The following is an 18,978-nucleotide window of genomic DNA, read 5'->3' on the forward strand; positions in this document are numbered from 1 at the left end:
ATTTTCCACAGCCCTTATCTTCATTTGCTATATATGTATTTATTTATCATTTACTTATTATTGTTCAGTTTCTCACAAGAATCTAAGCTCCACAAGGGCAGGGACTTCTGGGTGTTCACTTCCTCATCCCCAGCGCCTAGCGCGAAGGAGGCGTCCCATAAAATAATCACTCTGGCAAGGACTAGAGCCAATGATCACTTTGGAAAAATGTTTTACTTTAAAGCCAATAACTATTTCAGAAGTAGCTTAAATGAAAGGGGTGGGGGGAACCCAGCATTTTCTACTCTTCAGTATTTCAAAGAAAATTTGACCTTGAAAGAGGAGGTGAGAGAATCCCACAGAATTGTAGATAAGGTCACGCTGAGAAAAACTGATAAATTAAAGTTAGTCATGAGAGCCTTACTATTCCCTCTCAAGAGATCTGAAGAGTGTTGCTGGCAAGATTCTCCGTGCCAGCCAGGATAGCAGTGACACATGAATCCATTCTTCATGGCCTTTATTGTCTTCAGTTTCCTGGTTGGAGAAATGATGAATCTGAAACTCTTACTTAGGATGTATTTCTTAGTGCTGCTTCCAGGCATGTGCAGATAGGAGGAGGATTCAGGGACTTTTCGGATACATCTTCCATTATTGTGACACAGACTTTGACTGCAGAATTTAGCCGCTGATGTCACGTTAACAGCGTAATGGCCCAATGACCCTTGGATAGACTTTTGCACAGATAAGCAGGTCTCCTGTAGGAAAAGTAGAGATCTGTTTAGTTCCCTTTTCAAAATGTGATTCTGTTATTATACAGGTGGTATTAATACCTGAAGATTTGCATTTGGTAAAGCTGAGGAGGAAGATCTATGTTTTTAATTAGGAATTCACATAAAGAGATATTTGTAGTAGCATCTTAAAAAGATCAGCATTAATATGGTATGGTTATTTTATAAATTTAACTTTCATTGTGAAACATCCTCAACATCCATATTAAATATACACTAATATTACAGGTCAGATAAATTTCTGCCTTGACCCATATAGGAGGAACCATGGGAAAATCCTAGGAGATTCATTAATAACATACACTGAATTCTCCATTAGCACTTCAGTGATTTTGATCAGTATTAACACCGGTCCATAATTAAACTCCAATTAAATTAAAGAGGTGGGGTATTTTCTCAGTGAGAAGAGGCATCAATGCTGTGAACCCATCTAGTAAGGACGGGGAGGGTTCAAATGGAAAGTTACAAGACAGAATAAACTCCTAATGACAGGCAGTTTAACAAGGTGTCACTTCGGGTGGTAACAAGGGCTGAAAATCTCATGTGTCATGTTTTGGTCCAGGGACATCCGTCTAAGCTAGCCTCATGCTATATTTAGGAACAGATGCTATTTTTCATCCTTATCTGAGAGGAGGTTCTAGAACCAATGGAATAAAATAAAAACAAGCAAACCATTGAACAAGAAAGAGAGAGATTGGGGGAAGACTATAATCAAAGAGAGCATAGAACCCAGGTAAGTACAATCAAGTTCAACTTGGGCATCTCCCATTCTGCCCTCTTTCTTGACATACGTTCTTCACTTAGCTTCCAGGACATCACCCCCTCCTGGGTTTTTTCTGCCTCGCTGGATGTTCCTTCATAGTGTCCTTTGCTAGGTTCTGCTCATCTTTCCTACCTCTGAACACTGGAGAACTTCACGCTTAATTCTTAGACCTCTTCTCTTCTCCAGCTATAGTCTCTGGATACACTCACCCCATCTCCTTGCTCTAAATAGAACTCCCAAATGTGTACTTCCCAGACTTTGCCTGGGTGACATCTCCACCTGCAAGTCTCACAAGCATTTCCAACCTAACACACTCCAGTGCGAGCTCCTTATCCTCTTGCCAGCCTACAGCTCTGGCAGCGGTCCCCACCTGAGCATTTGACAGTTTCCTCTTACCAAGGCCTCAGGAGCAAAGCCTTGGGGATATGCTTGAGTTGCAGGCTGTGTGGGAGTGTCTCTAACCAAATCTCAGTGACCCCTCATGCAAAAAAAAGAGCCAGTTCCTATGTGGCGGTTGTGTGGGAAGAACTTCAAAAAACAAAAATAATTATAAATGTCCCAAATAAATAAAAATTACATTGCCTACTTAGTCTCCTCCCAACCCAGTTTCCCCCACGGTTCCTTAAAGCAAATGAACAAAGAAATTGCACCACGATCCTCTTCTCCATACCTAAGACTTAAGCAAGGGAACAAAGGGCAGGAAATGTTTACTGGAATAATAGCCAACGCGTACATTTCACATCCCGCATCCCAGGCACTGTTTTAAGCGCTTTATGCATGTTATGATGCAGTTCGCATAAGAGCCCAGTGAGAAGATACTATTATTTTCCCCATTTTACAGATAGAGGAATTGTAGAGTCAATGAGCTGCTCAAGGTCACATGGTTAGTGGGTGACAAAAAGCACGCAGTGGACCCCAGACAACCCAACTTCTGGCCTCCTGCTCTTAACAGCTCTTCCGTGCCACACTGAATGAGAAAGAGATGGCCCTTTTTATGTGTTAGGAGACTGGATGTTTTAATACCTGGAAATGAGACTATCTGTTCATACCTGCAAGTGAAGAAAAGCTGCAGTTCAGAATTTTCACTTAGGCAGTGTGACCAGCGACCAATAGAACATGTTCAAATTCAGTTGTGAAAAATAACAGTTAAATTTTGTGGGGGCACTACTGCTATCAAGAGCAGATTGTTAATAAAACCTTATATACATATATTTTTTTCCTCCCACGAGCATTTCTATCTTTGTTGATCAGGCAATAAAGAGCCATTTTTAGAAAACCGATCCCCCTTAATGTGGATGAAATAATACTTGTTTTTAAAATTTACTATTCTTTTTCTTTGTCACATATACATTATATCATTGCATCTACTGAAATCCCTGCAGAATAGGTTTTTTCGGTACCTTTTTCTTTTTCTTTTCTTTTTTTTTTTTTTTTTTTTTTTTAGATGGAGAAACTGAGACTCAGAGAGGTTAATTAACTAGCCTAAGATTACACTTCCAGAATATGAAAATTGAATTCTCCCTTAGGGCTGTCTGATTGGAAAACCTGTGCTCTTTCCAGGCTACACTAGCCACAGTGGCGGGTACAGAGTAGGTGCTCAAACAATGTTAGTCCCTGTACTGTTTGAGCTTCATTAAAGTCATGGGAACAGATAACCATTTGTCCCTGATATGGAAAAGTAAAACAGAAAGCAGTATCGGGAATATATTCAAGATGCTGACAGAGAAATCACTGCTTACCTTCGAATCAGAGTATTCGTATCCTCCCCACAATATTATCCCTGCCGCCCCCAACGCGGCACTCTCGCCAATTGTATGTACTAAATCTTCCTAGAAAAGAGAAGTATCACAAGTAGTTTCTGCCAAACTCAATTTAGTCATTGACATTTCAGTGATAAGACTCAACCCATCAATTGTGGTAAAAACAGACACACACTGATAATGTTATCTGTGTTTCTCAAACAAAATACTGTAGAGCAGAATTAGGAAAGGTAATTCTGCCTTGGATGCTCAGCTTTTGTCTGATAAATATTTATGATGTTCCAGGCATATTCTAGACACTGAGAGTATAAAAATGAAATAGATTCCAGTTCCTGTCCTCAAGGGAGCTCTTTTTAGTGTGATGGCTGAGACAAACATATAAACAAGTAATTATAATTTGCTGGAACTCTTAACTTTGATGTTATACTACCTGTAACCACTGAACAATAATCATCATCATCAAAATAAAAAGAACAAAGCTTGCTGTGATTAAAAAAAACAAATTAATAAATAAAAAGCTTTAAAAAAAGTGATTATAGTATAACAAATTTAGTTCCATATTGTCCCACTAGACATATAGATCAGAGGTACTGCTTAATTCTACATGGAAGAGTCTGGGAAATCTTCCTTCAGAAAGCTTCAGGAGGTGAGATTTTACATGTGTCTTTGGAAATGAGTGCGAATTCATAAGCCCGATTAAAGAGGGCGGAATTCCGAGTACAGTAGGAAGAATAAGGGCAGAGGTTCCTACGTAGAAGAAAACCAGTCCCCCCAGAGAACTGCCAGGAGCTCTTGTGGTAAAACACAGTGGACTGGGGAAGAAGTGACGGCATCTGAATCTTTGTATATAGGGAGGATCCAAATGCAGAGAATCTTTTATGCTATTTTAAATTATTCAGACTAAAGTACAAAAGAAGTTTTTAGTACTGGAAAACCCCCAATTTGCAACTTGGATAGATGTTTTTGGCTATCACATAAAACATGTATTGGAGGAGGAGGTCAGGCTGGGTAGGGAGGGACACCAGTTGGGAGGTGATGCATGCTGCTGAATGAGAAATGATGAGGGTCTCAATGAAGGCAATGTCAGTCCTTGTAAGACAGAGGAAGAGTGACTTGGAAACGAAGATGGATATCTCTTGGATAATGGAAAGAGGGGGGAGGGTACAAGTGACACAAGCTGGGCGACTAAGTAGATTATAATTTACCAAGACAAGAAACTGTGAAGGTTATGTTCACGATTATAGAGCAAGAACAAAGATGCAGGGCATAAGGGGATGGAACCGAGATGGAACAGAGAAATGAAGCAATTTTCATTCTTTCCTTCCTTCCAAGGTGTGGAGAACCAAATATCCAGTGCAAAGACACAGTGTTCAATACTAGGATGAGAAAATGGCTGTGCCACGGCACAGTGTCCCTGCATTATGGGAAGCCTCCAATAACACTAGTGCTTCCGTTCCACAATTTGCATAGGTAACATAACAAGAAAGGAAATTTTCCTTCTATTTTACTAGCCAGTATCATAATCCTTAAATGTAAATCAAGTCTTTCACTTAAATTGGGAAACTTCTGAAAGAAAATATCAAACAGAGTTGGTATTTTATTTTATTTTATTTTATTATTTTTTTTTTAAAGATTTTATTTATTTATCAGAGAGAGAGAAGGGGAGAGAGCGAGCACAGGCAGACAGAATGGCAGGCAGAGGCAGAGGGAGAAGCAGGCTCCCCGCTGAGCAAGGAGCCTGATGTGGGACTCGATCCCAGGACGCTGGGATCATGACCTGAGCCGAAGGCAGCTGCTTAACCAACTGAGCCACCCAGGCGTCCCAAGAGTTGGTATTTTAAATTATTTCCTTGTAAAGTTATGGTATTTAGACAATAGGTAAAAAAGATCCATATCATTCATTGATGGTGAAGGCCAATAGGATGTATTAAAATGCTTCACTATAATAATACTCAGATTAATTCTGTAGTTTTTGGTAAGTAGAGTATGTGGTCTATTGATTTCTGAAGTAGAGCTCAGAGGTGTTATGTAGCCCATAATTTATGTCAGAAGTCTAATAACACAAAAAATAGGAAAGTTATGATTAAGACTTTCATTAAAATGTGACTCATCTCATTCTCTCATTTTCTTTCAAGACAAAGTATCTAGCTATATGGACTATTATTAGTTTCTACCATTATAATTATTATTATTAATAATATAATTATTAATAATATAATATACAATAATTATAGTGGTAGAAAATAATGATATTATTAATATTATTGATTAATATTAATTGATTAATATTTTTAATACTGATAATTATTAATATTACTGTTGTTATTATTATTACAACACATTATAGGCACTCAGTAAATAATTGTGGACTGAATAAATGTAACCTAGTCTTTTTCCCAAAAGGATCTGAGAAAGTGACATGATTTGAGAGATCTGTTGAGGAATGATTTATGAGAAGACTTTGGTAGGTATAACTGATGTATTCAAATACCTGGAAACCTGACTTCTGAAAGAAGGATTTGATTTATTCTAGGTTGCACAAGAAGGTTGAATTAAAATTAATGGTATGAAGTTATCCAGGGGCAGAGTAGACTCAACATACTCAAGAACTTTCTGGGAATTAACACTGTCCGCAAGTGTCAGTGTTTCTTCTGGACTAGGGAGAGTGCCACGGAAAAGTGCTGAAGCAGAGCCAGATAAGTAAGAATCCATGTTTGGGTGAGAAGTGGATTAGACACCTCTGAGATCCTCCAGCTTTTTGTCAAGATGTTATGATTCTTTTCCTCCTAAACTTATTGAATGAGCATCCCATTAATGAGTAATCCTTAATGATACAATGTCAAGTCTACTCAACAGCATTTTTGTCAGTAGATGTTTATTCTGAAAAGTTTGAGGAAGAATTGACACTGCTTTTAAATGTCCTCATCTCAAACATAAGCAGTCTAATAAAGTGACCGGTGTAGTCTTTCCAGTGGCCCTGTGTCTGTGTTGGGTAGTGGAGTAACAGGTGGGCTCACAGGTATGGATGGGGATTTAAGGGTTTTCTTAGCTAGCTATCCATCCAACCATTGAAGCCCTCTAATGATGTCCTATCTAAATGACAGTCTAGCTAAATCTTGAATACTTGCACATGTCGGCAAACTCATTATCTTCCAAACAAGCTCCTTCCCACCTCTTTGTGGCTCCTACTTTGTGTTAAGTCAAAGGACAGTATCCATCTACATAAACTGTTTTAAAAGTATTGACACTAGCCACTAGATCACATTGTAGACTCTTCAATATAAAATCCATGGAATTTATGGTATTTTTCAATGAACTTAGTAAAAACACAATGATGCAGTATAACAAAAACTGTAACTGCTTAATAATTTACCCAAGCTCTGTTCTGTATGTTTTAGATTTGAAAAATTGCTATTACTCTTCCCTATTAAAAAGCGGATTCTGAAATTTCTCCAGGGTTAAAATTAATCTGTTGCATCATTTAACTCAAGCTTCATCTGTTGTATCATTTAACTCAAGGGGTTTCAGGAAGCCCCTAAAAATGCTAAGCTGATAAGAATCATCATCTTAAAACCAAGTAAACATCTAATTGTCAGTGATACTGTTTCAGAATTGACTTAACATTTGAGAAAATATGTACCTTTAATAATAAAATAGTATTCTATTATTAAGGGAAAATAATTATACTAAAACATTTTTTTCACAGATTTTGTATAGTCATTGTACTAAATTTCCATTTTTAGATGAGTGTACTTTTTCCTTACCTGTGACAATTCTTCAATACTATGCAAATAAAATGGTCTGGAAAAAATAAAAACTGGCAAAATGTAGTCATGTCTAGCCATTTCAGCAATCCTCATGGCTTCCCTAACTCGATAATGAACAAATTTCAAAGCATTTAAACTTGACTTCAATATTTTATCCAGATATATTGAAGTATAAAGTGCTGTGCTTTTTTCCCATAGCCACTGGAGTTGGTCATTGCGGAAAATTTCATCATTGGGGCATTTACCTGTGTACGTCTGTGGGTTTATTTTATAATCATAATTGTAGCAGTCTGGGTAGAGATAAAAGCCCCATAAACACTTTGGTCTCATTTCTAAAGCCAGTGTGAGAGTAGTGTGCATAAAACTCCTTCCAGCACTTTCAAATTCCTGTTGGGCAACTGTATTCACTTTCATTTCTGACCAGTCAGGGTGGTGGTTTCTGGTGAAGGCTAAGGAGTAGTTTTTATATATTAGTCTATGACCCCAATTTCTATCCCATTCGGGTTTCCAGCTTTCCCAGTCAATGACAACAAGACCTTCTGATCTCCACCAAGAGACAACACGTGCAATGTCATCAGCTGTCTTCTTGAGGTGTTTAGAAAGATTCATATTCTGTGGTATCCCTCCATTAAAGGGTTTTCCATCTTGAGAGAAATAAGGATAATACCCTAATTCATTTGGATAAAATATGGCAATTGTTGATCCCCTCTGAGTCTCTAAGGGATTTGATATAATATTAAATAACTGAAGATTCAAATCCACATTGAAGAAATGTTGACACTGCATTGTTGGGGCAGCCCAGAAGATGTTGAAAGGTCGATTCTTGATCACTGGAGGCAGTGCTGGTTTGAGGACTGAATGAGTGAACTTGATCAAGGGCAGTAGCACTCCTAACCATGCCATCCATGGGTTACACATGGCTTATGGTTTCCACCGTCACAGCAGTCTCCTTAAAAATAAGAAGAGGGGCAAAAAATTAGACACGATGGAGTCAAATGTCCTTTTCGTTTCATACTGCACCGAGAATAGCAAATGAAGTAAACTCAGTGCTGTTCAAGCAGTTCTTTAAATAGTAGACCAGTTGGGGGGGGTTAGATTTATGGGGTTTATTGATATCTCGGCTAATTTATAATCTCATTTGAACAAAGAAAGAAAAATGAGGCTTTCAAAAAAAAAACAAAAAACAAAAACCCCACTGGAAATGTGAAAACAAAATCCTATGAATAAGAACTAAAGTTTTCGGGGCACCTGGGTGGCTCAGTGGGTTGGGCCGCTGCCTTCGGCTCAGGTCATGATCTCTCGTCCCGGGATCGAGTCCCGCATCGGGCTCTCTGCTCAGCAGGGAGCCTGCTTCCTCCTCTCTCTCTCTCTGCCTGCCTCTCTGCCTACTTGTGATCTCTCTCTGTCAAATAAATAAATAAAATCTTTAAAAAAAAAAAAAAAGAACTAAAGTTTTCACACAAATTCTCATCTATGCCAAGTCTACCTGCAAGATGTTCTGGTTTTAATTTCCAATTATTCTGACTGCATTGATCTAAACCGTGCTGTACAGACAAAACTTTAGTTTTAAGGGAAACTAGGAAAAAAAGAACACAAATGGATTGCCATATCTCCTTCTTGATGATTGGAAAAGTGACCGAGAACATGGCCTGTTGAAAATTAACAAACAATGGCATGTTAACAACTTTTAACCGGAAAAAAAAAAAAAAAAGTAATACCAGCAGTAAGCAATACTTTGCTCGCTATTTCAGATGCGCTGTCCTCAAAGGTTTGCTTGTCCTCTTGTTTATCTGTTTTGTTTATTTGTAAAGGACAGCAATCACCCTTGGAATTAGCACAGGTTAAAATAGGAAACAGACATGGCGTTTACCTGCTGTTTATTATGGATTTGGTCCTGTCTTCTCTCACGTACATAAATAAGCCTAAAAACCTGCTAGTTTTTTAACTAAATGGTTTTCTCATCAAGAAATTAGACTGTATTTTTACCACTTAAATTCCAAATGAAACTTGGCTCTTTAAATCCTTTCTAAATCGTCAGTTGACCAAAAACTGCCAAAGAATCTTCCAGAATACCAGGACTGCCTGCAAATGATACGTTCCAGTTAGTGACTCTCACTCAGGAAGCAGTCGAGTTGAAGTTATATACCAAAAGTATTTTGTCATGTACATATTTTTTTATATAAAGAAATCAGAGATTTTTCTCTCATGTAACTAAGCTCAGGATCTTTTTGTGTAGTTCTTGCTACACATTAAATGCAAGAAATGATACCAACCAAAATCATTTGTTAATTCTGGCAAAATAACACCCTAAGTTTATAAAGACCTCAGCATTCTCTTGGTTCCCAGTATGCATTTTACAATTACGTTGTATTACAGAAAGAAAATTATGTGTCACTAAACACTATGGATTTTTAAATAGAATTAATTCTTTCCCCATAATGCTTACTGAGATTTTATTCCATGTTCTAGCCATTGGTATTACTCAGAATATAAAACTAGATCTAAGTTTTCTGGTGTATAACCTGTATCCATACCTGTTTACACATATATACATTTTGGGTTTTGCTCGACAAATCTGTAGGAGTGCTGACGACACGGACTCGTCTTTGGCTCTCCCTCTTGTTCATGCCCACTGAGCGACCTCCATGGAGGCTGGTGTTCCAGGCCCCATGGAAGTTAATGTAAGCCCTGGCTAGAATGTGGGAGACTTGTTTTGATCTCCCCTAAAGTGGTGCACAGAAGGCCCCACTTTAGATAACTCGTAGAGAGCCTGTGATGCCCAGGTGGTGCCACTTTAGAAAACTGCTCTTTGACGTCACCTGCATGCCCCTGGCTGTGGGTTAAGGTTTGGGCTTGGCAGAGACTAGCTGTATAGCTGCCTGGATCAGTTCTATGATCTGGGGGATTTTCTTGATTACAGATTTTAAGTTACGGAGGACGTAACGGACAAGTTTGCCAGGTCGGAGAGTGATGTGAATTTCTCTGGATGAGAAGGTACAGAGCAGAATATACAAGTGATAAAAGCAACCTGGGAGTTTGGGTTTTATGCATTAAAGGCATAATGGAAGGAGGTCTGTGGGCTTTTTTTTTTTTTTAAGATTTTTTAATTTATTTATTTGACAGATCACAAGTAGGCAGAGAGGCAGGCAAAGAGAGAGAGAGGAGGAAGCAGGCTCTCCGCGGAGCAGAGCCCGATGTGGGGCTCGATCCCAGGACCCTGGGATCATGACCTGAGCCGAAGGCAGAGGCTTTAACCCACTGAGCCACCCAGGTGTCCCAGATCTGTGGGCTTTTAAAGGGAGGTAAATAATCCGTTGCAATGACAACCTACTTGGCATTGGCGGCTTAGATATTTGCAGTGAGAGGTATGAGGGGGACAGAGCATCATTTTGCCAATAGCTTTCAGAGTTCTGTGGTCCCCTTTTCAGTTCTGCCAAGACCCGTATCAAAGGTGAGAACGATGTGGTTTTACCGTGCTTTTGTTACACATTTTCTTCAGTTGAAATGTGAACTTGCTAAGATGGTTCTAAATACAAGGGTGTGTGTGTGTGTGTGTGTGTGTACATATATTAGAGTCCAAATTCATGTATGATTGGGGATTTTATTCTTTCCACTCAAAGATAGCAAATCTTGTTATGTCTCCCAAAGAGATGTATTTTTTTACATGTGATAAAATGACCAATCACTAAATTTATTATGATAATGCTGTATTAACTTGGGATTCACTAAAAAAACTCTTTTGAAGTTTACAACATTAAGCCAACAAAGGTTTAGGGGCACCTGGTTAGCTCTGTTAGAAGAGCATGTGACTCTTGATCTCTGGGTCATGAGTTTGAGCCCCAGGTTAGATGCAGAGATTACTTTAAATAAATAACTTTTAAAAAACACACAAACTATAGAGCCTCTTACAATGTGTTGAGGGGTATTCCAGGCAAAGATGAAATTTTCTCTCAAGCTAGAGGTCTTGTTTGCATGAACTATGAAAGGCATTCAGAATAGGGTTTTGTTTTGTTTTTACCTACAGATTATTTATTTTATTATTCTTTTATTTTCTCTCAGAATCTAAAGTTTTCTAAAAAGAAAATAAGAGCGAGTAAAGCAGATTTGATTCAACGCAGTATTTTGTTCAAATTCAGCCATATTTGCAATTTCTAATGAAATGGTAAACTAGATCAAATTCAAATTATGCAAATTCCTAACTTTTTTTCAACAATTTTCTTTATTTATTTGAAAGAGAGAGAGATCACAAGTAGGCAGAGAGGCAGGCAGAAAGAGAGAGAAAAAGAGAGAGGGGAAGAGAAAGCAGGCTCCATGCTGAGCAGAGAGCCTGATGGGGGGCTCAGTGCCAGGACCCTGAGATCATGACCCTAGCCCAAGGCAGAGGCTTAACCCACTAAACCACCTAGGTGCCCGCAAATTATGCAAATTTCTGTACCAAAAAAAGGGAAGCAAAAAAATTTCCTGAAAAGCTTATGGGGTTTACAATTTCTCCAGAAATACATAAGAACTTGCTTTTTTTAACCCAGTCTGACAATTTCTGCCTTTTAACTGGTGTATTTAGTCCATTTGCACATAATGTAATTATCAGTATAGTTAATTTAAGTCTCTAATATTGCTACTTACTTTCATTTTATATCTTCTCTTTTTTGTTAATCCCTTATGCCTTTCTTGCCTTCTTTTGGGTTATTTGAATTTTTTGTGTGTGGGGGTCCATTTTATCTACTGGCTTCTTAGCTATATCTCTCTTTATTATGTTGCTAATGTTTGTTCTACAGCTAACAATAGGATTACTTAACTCATCAGTTTCCATTTCCTGTCAGTATTGTCCATAGTCACAGTTTACCTTTTATATCTGACAGTTTCTATTTTCCATATTTCAGTTCTCACTTTCCACTTGGCATCTTACACCCCACACCTCGCAAATGTAATAACCTTACAGCAGCATAATTCCATTAACTCACTCCCCTGCTTTTACAGACCTAATAAGTGGAAAGGAAAAAAATAAAAACACCATTATTGCTTATATAGAAAACTCAAAAAGGTCTACAAAGAATTGGAAAAAATGGCAGTTTAACATGTAGCTGGATATAAGATGAATATAGAAGTCAAATGTATCTCTATTCACCAGCAGCTCTATTCACAGCTTGAAAATGTAATTAAAGAGAAGATTTGAAACTTGTGCAAGATTTAGAGATAGTTATCGGAGACCCAAATAAATGGACTTGTGATTTCTCTACCCTTGCTGTTTACTACATAGCAATGCATCTACTGCCTCATGCTGTCTCCACCTTCCCAAAACAACCTGGGGAAGAGAGGCCAGAGATTAAGAAGGACTTGTCTCGGAGTACCTGGGTGGCTCAGTTGAGTAATTAAGCGTTTGCCTTTGGCTCAGGGTCATGATCTCCCCATCCTGGGATGGAGCCTGGAGTTGGGCTGCCTGCTCCTTAGGGAGTTGTGTCTGCCTCTCGCCCTGCCCCCCTCTCCTGCCTGTGCTTTTCTCTCTCTCTCTCTCTCTCAAATAAATAAATAAATAATTTTAAAAAGGGGTGGGGGAACTTGTCTCTGAGCTCCTAGTTAAGAAAGCCCACCCTCTCGTCTGGACGTGATAATAGATTACATGCGTAATGTATGCTTAAGGCAAAAAATTTTAAAGGGCTGGTAAAAGTTCACGAACATAAAGAGATCAATTATGTCTCAGGTATGGCCAAATAGCTTAGTGAGTTCTGGCTGCAATAACAAAGTATCACAGACTGGGTGGTTTATAAACAGAGATTTCTTTCTCACACTTCTGGAGGCTGGAAGTCTGAGATCGGGATGCTAGCTCGGTCAGGTTGCAGCGAGGTCCCGTTCCAAGGCTGTGGAATGCCAATTTCTCATTTTATCCTCACATGACAAAGAAGGCAAGAAAACTCTCTGGAGTCCCTTTGGTAAGGGCACTAATCCCTTTCATGAGAGCTCATGAACCCATGAATTAGCAGGTCCCACCAACTAATACCATCACGTTAAGGATTAGGATTTCAATACGTGAATTTTAGGGAGACACAAGCATTTGGTTCATTGTACCAAGGTTTATAGAGCTCCTAACCCTTGGATTAGGTGCATTTTAACAGTTTACCATGTTCACAACACTGTGCTTGCTGTTAAAGGTGGATTCAAAGTGTCTCATGCCCAAGAAGCTCAGGCTAATGTGTGGGGGCTTGTATGTACATACATGTGTGCGTAGAATGGGAAAAGGGGAGGCCAGGGAAAGATACATCCCAATTAAAACACCAGGCAGAGGGGCACCTGGGTGACACAGTCAGTTAAGATGCTGCCTTCAACTCAGGTCATGATCCCAGGGAACTGGGATTGAGCCCCACATCTGGGTCCCTGCCCAGTGGAGGGCCTGCTTCTCCCTCTCCCTCTGCCTGCCTCTCTGCCTACTTGTGCTCTCTCTTTATCTCTCTGTCAAATAGATAAATAAAATATTTTAAAAATAAGATTAAAAAGCCAGGAGGAAAGATGCAAGTGCTAACTAAAAAAAAAAAAAAAAAAAAAAAAAGGCTGTTTTATTATAAAATTAATGATTATACTGAATATGGAAAAATATTTTTAAAAATTCAGATTGATTATATTCTCATTACCCTCAAAGTAATATTTTTCTGTGTCCTTTTACAGAGATTTCTGTAAAGACAAATCCAGGTTTGTGTGGGCAGAGACTCTGTTCCACCAGAGTGTGGTATCAGGCAGTCCAGACACCTAGGCTGTCTGTGAATTCCTGGTGGAGCAGATGCTTAATATCAGAGATAGGGAGGCTGGAGCAGAAGTCCAGACACGTTTTCCGATCTTTATGAAGCCCAGGATTTCATAAAGAAGTGGAAGAAAACATGACTCTCCCCTGCAGGTAGGCTTCTTTTTTTTTTTTTTTTTTTAAGATTTTATTTATTTATTTGACAGACAGAGATCACAAGTAGGCAGAGAGGCAGGCAGAGAGAGGGAGAGGAGGAAGCAGGCTCCCCGCCGAGCAGAGAGCCCGATGTGGGGCTCAATGTGGGGCTCAATCCCAGGAACTGAGCCGAAGACAGAGGCTTGAACCCACTGAGCCACCAAGGCGCCCTTGCAGATAGGCTTCTAATTTGTAAGTTCAGTAAGATGAATTCAGGCTCCCTGAAAGAGATGGCTGGAGGAGGAGTTCTGGAGGAGAATACAAGGGGCTACAGTAGTCTTTCTTCTTTCTCTCTCTCTCTTCCACCTTTCCTCCTTCTTTCTTTCTGTAAGCACCAGCCCAATGTGGGTTTTGAACTCAAGACCCGAGGAACAGAAATCTCATGTTCTTCTGACTAAACGAGCTCTGCACCCCAGAAGGTGTAATAGGCTTGAGGGGTGGAGAGATTGAGCTCCAGTATCCAGAACAGGAACAAGGACTGTGTGATGGTCAAGATGGGCTTAACCATCTCCTTTCCTCAGGAGCCTGCGTGCTCTGGATCCGAGAGCTGTGAGGTAGAAGAAAGTGAGGTGGGAGAGCAAGGTTCTTGTCTCATGGAGTTGAAGAATGAATCTCGTGGACAAAGGAGAGTGAATAAGGCAATAGAGTTTTATTAAGCAAGAGTATAGAAAAGGCTCTCAGGACTGAGAGGGGTCTGGACAGAGTTGCCAACATGGGCCTCCACTGGCAGTCTTTTATTTAGAATTGACCAGGGAGCTTTTGGTCTTATCATTCTTGTTGTCTTGCCTTGAGTAAGGAGGCCTTACTTGATGAGGACATCAATCTTGATGTCTTGCCTTGAGTAAGGACTAGCAATGGTATCTTTAATGACTTACTTCTTTTTAGGGTCTGGTTATTCTTTGTTGGTCACAGGTGACTGTCCTAAAAAAGACAGACACACCCCAACCTGGGGCAGGGTGGTCTGGTGTATTCTCCTATATCTAATTTCCTTATACCTCCACAATTTGGGGATTTCTGTGAGCCTGATCCCGTAAACCCCTAAGCTATCTTTCCCTACCTAGCCACCCCCCCCCACACCAGTCCCTTACTCAAAAGTACTATTTTCTACTGCTGTAGGGACCTACAGTTCTCCTGTAGAATTCTGACAAATTTCTCACTTACTAGCAGAGAGAGGAAAGGATCCGTATGTAGTGGTCTGGATAGACTGGTGGCCACAGAGGAAAGGGCAGAGACCAGACCCTTGAGCAAATAGTGACAGCAGGTCACAAAGTAAAAGCAGATGATGCTTGAGCAGAAGGAGTGTGAAGGGCTGATTAAATGAGAATCTTTCTTCTCCCTTCCTCTAGGAACCCACAAGGTAAAAATTGGAGAGAGTAATCAGAGCGAAATGTTGATCATCCACATGAGGGCTCTCAGAGCACTGGGGTTTTTGTGAATTATTTCCCTTTTGAAATATGGTGCTCTTTGGTGGATGAAGTCAGGAAAAATATGTCATAACCCTCCTCATCGTACATTTCTTTAGAAAAACAATGTCACGTCATGTATGCCATTAACTTCTGTGCTTTATTCACACCAGGCAGGTGGTGGTTTGTGAGAATAATCAGCTCAGTCACAGAGGAGGAAAAGCTACATTTGTTTAACATGTAGATAGTATATAGTAGGAATAATTTATGAACTATAGTATAAGGATAAGATGATTATATAAAATTATATGGAATAAAACTGTTTCTATAAGTTAGATATACCTGAAATGCCATGTGAGTTTAAAATACAAAGACATCAAATGTGGTTGAGGAAATCTGGATAAGGGGCGCTTGGGTGGCACAATCCGTTAAGCATCTGATTCTTGGTTTCAGCTCAGGTCCTGATCTCAGAGTCTTAGGATTGAGCCCAGTATCAGGCTTCATGATCAGTGTGGAGTCTGCTTGTCCCTCTCTCTCCCTGCTTTGCTCCTCACCACTCATGTTCACTCTCTCTGTCTAAAATAAATAAATAAACATAATCTTAAAAAAAGGGGGGGGGGAGAAAATCTGGATAAGCTTTGAGCTGGAGATGATATTTAAGGCTTAACTTACCAGCAGAATTTGAACAGGCTGAAATTGCAGAGGGACTCCAGATGGAGGGAATGGCAAGAGGAAAGATACAGAGGAAGGAAGACAAAGAGCACGTACAAATGGTAACAGACGTTGCTTTTTGAGGTATAGAGATCCCAAGGTGGTGACATCTAGCAGGTAGTTAGGAATTTCTTCAGGGGTGTAGAATTGGGATTCTTCTGTGCTGAGGTGGTGGTTGACACAAAAGAGGGAAAAATCTACAGAAAAAAGATGAGAGACCTGAAAATAGAATTTTGAGGATCACCTCAAAAATCAAAGGAGAGAAAATACTCAACGACAGAAAGAAAAAACACAAGTCATGAGAGAATTAGGAAGACAGTACAGTGTACCTACAGATGAGGGACCACAGTATTTAAGGAAGGTGATGAGCTGTGGAAGATGAACACCAAGAAAAGGCAACTTGCTGAGGTAGATGTTGACTGGTCTCAAACTTCAAAGGGGTTTATGAGGAAGTCAACTGAGTGAAGGCAGTATGGTTCCTTAGACTAGAGTGCAGTCTCCCTGTGACCTCTTGATTATCTCTCACTCGAGCTCCTTCAGCTGGAGTGGAGGAAGGATCCCATCTCAAGAAGGAATGCCTGAATGGTACAGGCCTCTCAATTTGGGGGTACTCAACTGAATTTACTCCTAAAGAGCTAAGGAAGAGACTGACACTCAATTCAGAGTAGTAGTAGTAAGTAGTCAGGTACTTGGAGCTTGGTGTTTTTTTAGTCCTGAAATAATAGCAAGTTTGGCTTTGAGAGATTTAAGAGAGAGGCATAATACAGCATACTGCATAATACAGCAGTAAACAATTATAGATGTTTCCTAATCTAAAAGATATATTATACATGAAATAGTACTGCCTCTTTCCTGATTATTTATTAAGCCATTCTCGTTTTTGCAAGCAGTTGAAAAATAGGTATTTGTTAATATTTAGTTTTGTTGGGGCGCCTGGGTGGCTCAGTGGGTTGAAGCCTCTGCCTTTGGCTCAGGTCATGGTCTCAGGGTCCTGGGATGGAGTCCCAAATTGGGCTCTCTGCTCAGCAGGGAGCCTGCTTCCTCCCACTCTCTGCCTCTCTGCCTACTTGTGATCTCTGTCTGTCAAATAAATAAATAAAATCTTTAAAAAATATATTTAGTTTTGTCTTTAGTATCTTGTGATTCTGTCTTTAACATTAAAGATTCAGTATCATAGAAAGATCTATAGCATTCTCAAAAGTAACAAACTGAAGCTTTACTCTCTTGCAGGGAGGCCTTTAAAAAAGAAAAAGAAATTGTCCAAACTTGGTCTCTGTAATTTGGGTTCAATTTTAAAATTTAGACTAATAGGGACACCTGGGTGGCTCAGTCATTTAAGTGTCTGCCTTTGGCTAGGGTGATGATCCCTGAGTCCCAGGGTTGGCCTACCTTCTCAGTGGGGAGTCTGCTTCTCCCTCTCTCTTTGCTCATTCCCTTGATGGTGTTCTCTCTCTCTGTCTCTCATGCTTGCTCACTCACTCTCTCTCTCAAATAAATTTTTTTTTTTAATCTTTAAAAAATTCAGATTGATAATATGGAGTGTTTGGCTGGCTTAGTTGGTGTGAGTCATCTTGGAGTTGTAAGTTCAAGCCCCAAGCTAAGTATAGAGATTACTTTTTAAAAAATCTTTAAAAAAGCCTTAGATTACTAATAAATGTAGCTCAATCATACACATAACAAAGTAGATAAAACCTGATTTATTGCCTAAATCAAAAAGCTGGTTGATGCAAAAAGATAAGAGTTCAATTTAAATTTAATTAAATAGAGGATTCTCTGAAACAGAGAAGGCATCTTTGGGTGATGTGCAAAAATAGGAAAGCTTCCCTAAAGAACATATTACCTGAACATATGAAAAGATTTACGGTAGAAGGAGCCGTGGTAAAGAGAGGGATATGCTTAAATTTAGTTTTCCAAAAGTCCATATGGACATTTAAAATTAGAATTATCAAGCATAAAAAAAAATTTTATATAATGTCAGAAACTTCTGCAACAAGCATCTGGAGAAATTTTTATTTTTAGAAGTATCAAGTATTACATTGGCTGCTTTGGCAGTAGTTATACTTGGAGATTAAATGCTCCATTTCTTCTCCCAAACTCATCAATCAGCAAAATCACTCCTCATCTCCTGGGGATGGATACGAGAAAAGGCAGAGAAAAGATAAAAGTGTTTTGTTTTGTTTTGTTCCCCATACTATTCTAGAAGTTCCTTCCTCTCTAGGACACAAAATCCTGGGGGAGAAAAGTGTTCCCGTAGAACTTTGACTAATGTGACCAGACATTCTGGTCAGCTGGGAACAGTCAGTTTCTACATTTTGTCCTCAATTGATTATTGGTAGTGCTGCCTTTTAATTCTCAAAACTGCCCCAATTCAGACAATAAATTATATGGATACCCTACATGTGTAGCAGTTGCCCTGTGTATACTCAGGGGATACATAATACCAAAAATAAACATTTCAAAGACCAGAGTTTCAAGGATCATTTCTACAGTTTGTTACTAGAGAAATTTCTCTGAATACGTGGTGCACTGGAAATTACCAGGAGGAGGCATGGCACTCTCTCCTGAGTGCAAAACTGGTTCTTGTTGTTTCTGCAAACGACATTCACCCTTGATATTGGTTGGTTCTTCTCTTCCTTTGAAAGAATAAGAGGGAGAAGATGCAGTCTAAGTGAAAGAAAGAAAGGAAGGAGAGAGAAAAGTTATTATAAAACTTTCTACTTAGCTTACTAAATGAAGGATTATGAAATTGCAAAAAAAATAAAACTGATGAAATCGGGATGCCTGGGTGGCTCAGTCGGTTGAGTGTCTGCCTTCAGCTGGCTCAGGTCATGACCCCAGAGTCCTTGGATAGAGTCCCACATGGGGCTCCTTGCTCAGCGGGG

General features: G+C 39.4%; 1 protein-coding gene and 1 non-coding gene across 2 annotated transcripts; one reads left to right on the forward strand and one right to left on the reverse strand.

Moving 5' to 3' along the window:
• Window positions 1-287: 287 nt before the first annotated feature.
• Window positions 288-7,975, reverse strand: LOC132016268 (hyaluronidase-4-like). Its single transcript, XM_059397507.1, has 3 exons — window positions 7,055-7,975; window positions 3,270-3,359; window positions 288-734 (listed from the first exon to the last, which is right to left on the reverse strand). The coding sequence occupies exons 1-3, from the start codon at window positions 7,973-7,975 to the stop codon at window positions 288-290; spliced, it is 1,458 nt and encodes a 485-aa protein (XP_059253490.1).
• Window positions 7,976-18,554: 10,579 nt separating this feature from the next.
• LOC132016941 (small nucleolar RNA U3) lies at window positions 18,555-18,769 on the forward strand. The gene has a single exon (XR_009404064.1). It is a non-coding gene; the product is annotated as a small nucleolar RNA U3 (small nucleolar RNA).
• Window positions 18,770-18,978: the final 209 nt, after the last annotated feature.

The sequence above is a fragment of the Mustela nigripes genome, chromosome 4 (assembly GCF_022355385.1).
Source record: "Mustela nigripes isolate SB6536 chromosome 4, MUSNIG.SB6536, whole genome shotgun sequence".
Classification (NCBI taxonomy): Eukaryota; Metazoa; Chordata; class Mammalia; order Carnivora; family Mustelidae; genus Mustela; species Mustela nigripes.

Excerpts from the sequence above, each read along its gene's own strand:
- LOC132016268 (XM_059397507.1), bottom strand. The coding sequence starts at position 7,975 with ATGTGTAACCCATGGATGGCATGGTTAGGAGTGCTACTGCCCTTGATC. Across the intron at positions 3,360-7,054 it reads GTATTGAAGAATTGTCACAG|GAAGATTTAGTACATACAAT; the intron begins GTAAGGAAAAAG and ends TCTCTTTTCTAG. Across the intron at positions 735-3,269 it reads ACGAATACTCTGATTCGAAG|GAGACCTGCTTATCTGTGCA; the intron begins GTAAGCAGTGAT and ends CTTTTCCTACAG.